This window comes from Protomyctophum parallelum (assembly GCF_964188405.1).
Source record: "Protomyctophum parallelum genome assembly, chromosome: 1".
NCBI lineage: Eukaryota > Metazoa > Chordata > Actinopteri > Myctophiformes > Myctophidae > Protomyctophum > Protomyctophum parallelum.
Window position 1 is genome coordinate 103,880,309 of NC_139697.1, and position 6,142 is coordinate 103,886,450.

Sequence of the window (6,142 nt, forward strand, 5' to 3'; positions counted from 1 at the left end):
TGACTACTACTGCTGCCTCTGTGGCCACACAGAGGTACTACCGCTGTTATTATGACTATTACTGCTGCTTCTGTAGCCACACAGAGGTAATAATACTACTACTACTGCTACTACTACTACACTTGTAGGCCATAAATGACCTACTAGTGCGCAAGCAGAGCGCGCAAGTACTGTCAATCGCTACGAACTTTCAAATCTCTGGCTCGCAATGGTGACGTAATAAAGATAGGTTTCAGATTACATATATACATGTAAATTGTATGTGTATGTAATGTGTAAGTTGATTAGCGGTATACTGTGGTTACTTGGGTCGTTTGATGCGTATGTCCGTAGCTGCGTATGACGTGATGAAGATATGTACCAATGCCAGCGTATACAGTACATTTTTAAGCATTTATTTCATATGTACATGTCTTCTGTGGTCTCTAACATTACACCTATAGCTACATGTTTAAGCATTTATTTCATATTTACATGTCTTCTGTGGACTCTAACATTACACCTAGCTACATGTTTAAGCATTTATTTCATATTTACATGTCTTCTGTGGTCTCTAACATTACACCTAGCTACATGTTTAAGCATTTATTTCATATTTACATGTCTTCTGTGGACTCTAACATTACACCTATAGCTACATGTTGAAGCATTTATTTCATATTTACATGTCTTCTGTGGTCTCTAACATTACACCTATAGCTACATGTTTAAGCATTTATTTCATATTTACATGTCTTCTGTGGTCTCTAACATTACACCTATAGCTACATGTTTAAGCATGTATTTCATATTTACATGTCTTCTGTGGACTCTAACATTACACCTAGCTACATGTTTAAGCATTTATTTCATATTTACATGTCTTCTGTGGTCTCTAACATTACACCTATAGCTACATGTTTAAGCATTTATTTCATATTTACATGTCTTCTGTGGACTCTAACATTACACCTAGCTACATGTTTAAGCATTTATTTCATATTTACATGTCTTCTGTGGTCTCTAACATTACACCTAGCTACATGTTTAAGCATTTATTTCATATTTACATGTCTTCTGTGGACTCTAACATTACACCTATAGCTACATGTTTAAGCATGTATTTCATATTTACACTTATTTCAGACATGCTCTAGTATGTGAAGAGTCTGCCTGTGCTATAAACTCATTTTTAGGGGGGGAAAAAAAGAAAAAACGTTTTTCTCCTCTGGTGAAAAGCTGGATTTTGCGCGATTGATTGAAATATTTATTAACAGTTTGCAGAATTACAGTATACATTTCAAGCACAAACTCAATACAAAGAGTGTTAACTGTGAGTGGACGACCCAATTAAGCATGCACTTGTTTACAACAGGGTCCACCATGTTCAATTCATCAAAACATTTAGAGACGTACAAATAGACACTTCTATATAGTTAACCCTTTTTGACCTGAGATCAGATTCTAAAAATGTCTTCTACATCCTGACAGTTTTCTGATAAAAAGCTATGTTTCTATGTCAGCCGTTCTTCGATTTTTCAAAAATAGCAGACCTACAAGCTCGTAGCGCGCCACTCGGTGGCGCGCTATGAGCTTGTAGATCTGCTGTTTTTCAATAGCTAAAGCATAACATGATGCATAACATGATTCCCGTTCAGAATGAGTTAAAGGTATATTCAGTGATTTCACTTAATTCAAATATCACTTATTTTTTTGTTTTGTTGTGACAATCCTCCCTACTATAGAGTGTGCTGGCCATATAAGGAGTTCCTCCCTGTCCCCAGTTAACCCCTGGGGGTCAAAAAACCTTAGGTTTCGTTTTTGACTCTCTATCCTGATTGGACGAAAGGCTGGGTCCCACAGCCCAAAACGAAACCTAAGGTTTTTTGAGTGAAATCACTGAATATACCTTTAAAGAACAGAACAGGAATTCATCATAAAGGAGGTAAAAAGGGAAAAGAAACATATACAGTGAGGTACAGTGAGGGGAAAGGTGATGCGTTTCTGTATATAATATATTAATCTGGTCTCCAGGGATACGTCCATGTCGTCGGTGATCAGCCACTCCTCCAGCAGCAGCTATGACACCTCGGTGGAGGCACGCATCCAGAAGGAAGAGGAGGAGATCCTCATGGCCAACAGGAGGTGCATGGACATGGAGAGCAGGTAGCGCACGCACACACACACATGCACGCACACACGCACGCACGCACGCGCACACACACGCACACACACACACACACGCACGCACGCACGCACACACACACACACACACACACACACACTAGGGGGACCAGATCCCATCTCACCAGATGTGGGACAAAGAGTGTGTTTGTGTGGGACAATGTGGGACACATGCAGGGCTTTTGTCACACGCGTGAAATTAAATATTGTTAACATGAAAACTAAAATTACATTTCTATTCCTCAATTAAGACATTTCTATATTCTTCCCCAGCCGTCACATACTGTAGCATCACTATATGCTTTGCCATCTGTTTCATTCAGTAGTGCATAATAGGACTATGATGACGATAACTATCATAGAATGAACTACTACTGGATGCATTATGCAAATAAAAGAAAACTCAACGGAAATGCATTTCAATTAACTATATTTACTGGACAATACAACCTGCAAACAATACAACTAAAATAATTGAAACCAGAAATATAATCAAAATTGGTCAGCATTGGAGGCAACTTATAATAAATGTAATTGTAAACTTAACAAACTTGTCCACCATAGCAGCAGCACAGGCTAATGCACTTTTTAGGTTTTGTTTGTCCATCACAAGTTCACAACACAAGTCTCAGTTTTCTCCATCACAGCAGCAGTTATAGGCAGGTCTGTCCACACAGGTAATGCCTGTCTGTCTCTCTCATATCTCTCTCTCTCTCTCTCTCTCTCTCTCTCTCTCTCTCTCTCTCTCTCTCTCTCTCTCTCTCTCTCTCTCTCTCTCTCTCTGTCTGTCTGTCTGTCTGTCTGTCTGTCTGTCTGTCTCTCTCATCTCTCTCTCTCTCTCTGTCTGTCTGTCTGTCTCTCTCATATCTCTCTCTCTCTCTCTCTCTCTCTCTCTGTCTGTCTCTCTCTCATATCTCATATCTCTCTCTCTCCCCCCCCTCCCCCCCCTCCCTGTAGGATAAAGAACCTCCATGCTCAGATCATAGAGAAGAACGCCATGATCAAGGTGCTCCACCAGCGCAGCCGCAAGGATCCCAGCAAGGCGGACGGCCTGGGCGGCGAGCGGGGCCTGGGCGACCGCGGCCTGGGCGGCGGGGCCTCGGCCATGCGGCCCTCCAAGTCCCTCATGTCCATCTCCAACGCCACGGGGGGGGGAGGAGGGGGAGGGGGGGGGCTCTGGGGGCCTCCTGTCCCACAGCCTGGGTCTGAGCAGCTCGCCCAACGCCCTGCTGCTGTCCCACCACACGCTGCAGGGCCTGAGGAGCGGCTCGCCCAGCGGCGCCCAGGCCGGGGGGGTGGGGGGGGGCAGCTCCATCCTGCTGTCCTCCCACCACAGCCTGGGTCTGCTGGGCAGCTCGCCCATCACCGAGGAACGCCGCAACGACTCCTCCTCCGGCTGGAAGGGCAGTCTGGGTGAGTTATGTGCTTTAACCAAGGAAGCTCTGAGAATGAGAAGGAAGTGAAGTGGTCACGTGACTGGGCTGCGCCGTGACACTTTCATGGACACTTTCACAGGAGCCAAACTACCTGGGAAGTTTGGCAGAATGCACTGGAGTCAATGAGAGCTCAGTGACCAGCTCATGAACACTGGAGTCAATGAGAGCTCAGTGACCAGCTCATGAACACTGGAGTCAATGAGAGCTCAGTGACCAGCTCATGAACACTGGAGTCAATGAGAGCTCAGTGACCAGCTCATGAACAAACATTATTTATGAACAATTGAGACCTTTTGTAAAGTAATCACTTCTGGAAAATAACAGAAGACATGTAACACATTATTGTCTGCTGTGTTGTTATTCGATGTGTACACTGTGTAATTTTTATAGAGGTATGGTATCTCTATAAAAATAGAGATACCATAAAGTACAAAGTACATTTCTGAACGCACCAAGTATCGCGAGACTTCCCACCGTTTCCTGTCTGGCAGCCAAATATCGCGATACTTCGGAGCCAGAAACGATACCTGCTGCTGTTTAGATCCTCAGATGAAATTATATACTGTGCACTCTGTGCACATCGAAAAGTAAGCGATTAGAAAACAACCTGTGATAATTATGTCTTCTGTTATTTTCCAGAAGTGATTACTTTACAAAAGGTCTCAATTGTTCATGAATAATGTTTGTTATGAGCTGGTCCAGCCGGCTCCATTCACTGCCATGTATTCATGTCACTTCCGGTGTGAGTTTGGCTCCCATGAAAGTGTCCATGAAAGTGTCATGGCGCAGCCCAGTCACGTGACCACTTCCCTTCCTTCTCAGAGCTTCCTTGGCTTTAAGCAGGAGGGAAAACAGCTTGTGCGAAACTCCCCTTTAAGCCACTAAACACGGTTGCTTTGTTCTCTGAAATGGAATTCTCCCTCAGGGCTCCTGTTGGGTCCAGAGTTCTGTGGTTTACTTAGACGACATTGTTGTTCTCCCTCCATCAGGGCTCCTGTTGGGTCCAGAGTTCATATCATTGTTGTTCTCCCTCCTCAGGGCTCCTGTTGGGTCCAGAGTTCATATCATTGTTGTTCTCCCTCCTCAGGGCTCCTGTTGGGTCCAGAGTTCCGCACCGACTCCCTGCGGACGGGCTCCATCTCCTCGTCTCCGTCTCCCGTCCTGCCCTCCACGCCCATGTCGGCCATGATGGTGTCCGCCCTGTCGTCCACGCCCGTCCTCACGTCCTCCGCCGGACACTCCAAGACGGGCAGCCGCGACAGCTGCACGCAGACGGACAAGAGCAGCAGCAGCGGACAGCCGCCGCCACCGCCGAGCAGCGCCGCTGCTGACTGCAGCAGCAAGCAGAGCAGCATGACGCTGCCCGCTCGCCTCTCCTCTCCCAGCCCCGTCTACGTACCTGACCGCCTCGCAGGTCAGTAAATAAATACTAACTGCCATAATACCCCACGAAGAAGAAGGATTGTAAATCTGTGTTCCAACGAATGGGTCTAGAGAGGAAAAGCCAGGCTCTGCATTCAGCCAGGCTTTATGATCCTGGCTCGATAAATCCACCCGTTCTCTAAGCCTCACTTGGCTTCAGTGGAACGGAATAAACCAGGCTTGAACAAGCCTGGTTTTGGTTTAAATCCTGGATTAGTTAATCCAAGATTAGTGAAACAGGCCCCAGGGCTACTTTAGACCACAGATTGGTTTGACTGAAATGTTGTGCTGTTAACTAGTGATGTTTACCTAGTTCGTGTGTGTGTGCGTGTGTGTGTGTGTGTGTGTGCACATGTGTACATGTGTGTGTGTGTGTGTGTGTGTGTGTGTGTGTGTGTGTGTGTGTGTGCGTGTGTGTGTGTGTGTGTGTGTGTGTGTGTGTGTGTGCGCGTGTGCGTGTGTGTGTGTGTGTGTGCGTGTGTTTCTAGACATCCCAGGGTTCCACAGCAGTACTCTGGAGAGGCGGGCTCCCGTTCAGTCCCACCCCCAACAGGCTCCGCCCCCAACCCAACAGGAAGTGGACAATGACATGGTGGAGATCCTCATCTGACCTCTGTGACCTTTGAGGTCAGGTGAAGGTCATCCTGAAGACCACACACACACACACACACACACACACACCCACACACACACACACACACACACACACAGGTGAAGGATTGTATTTCCCGTTAACTCCTATAGCCGCTAGCTGTGAGTGGCAGTTAGGAGCACCAATGACATTTCAGCCACAGATGTTTGAAGCTCCTCCCCAAAACAATGCTTCCATGTCAAAAACCTACAATCTGCATTCCTGATTGGTCGAAATCTACAATCTAGCATTCCTATTGGCCAAACATGGTCACAACATGAAAGTTTTGTAGTTTTGTTTTTCAGTTCAGTTAAAGGTATATTCAGTGATTTCACTTAATTCAAATATCACTTATTTTTTTGTTTTGTTGTGATAGTCCTCCCTACTATAGAGTGTGCCGACAATATAAGGAGTTCCTCCCTGTCCCCAGTTAACCCCTGGGGGTCAAAAAACCTTTTTGGCTCTCTATCCTTATTGGATGAAAGGCTTA

At 45.6% G+C, this 6,142-nt stretch overlaps 1 protein-coding gene across 1 annotated transcript in view; it reads left to right on the plus strand.

Annotated features, from left to right (window-relative positions):
• LOC310856314 (uncharacterized protein) overlaps positions 1-5,665 on the plus strand; it is a gene marked incomplete at its 5' end in the record, with an annotated part of 30,041 nt that extends 24,376 nt beyond the window's left edge. The window contains 5 exons of the mRNA XM_083761660.1: positions 2,014-2,145; positions 3,121-3,282; positions 3,377-3,576; positions 4,687-5,013; positions 5,510-5,665. Coding sequence (XP_083617786.1) covers positions 2,014-2,145; positions 3,121-3,282; positions 3,377-3,576; positions 4,687-5,013; positions 5,510-5,631 — 943 coding nt within the window. The 3' untranslated portion in view covers positions 5,632-5,665. The remainder of the gene's footprint in view (positions 1-2,013; positions 2,146-3,120; positions 3,283-3,376; positions 3,577-4,686; positions 5,014-5,509) is intronic.
• Between the last annotated feature and the right edge of the window lie 477 nt (positions 5,666-6,142).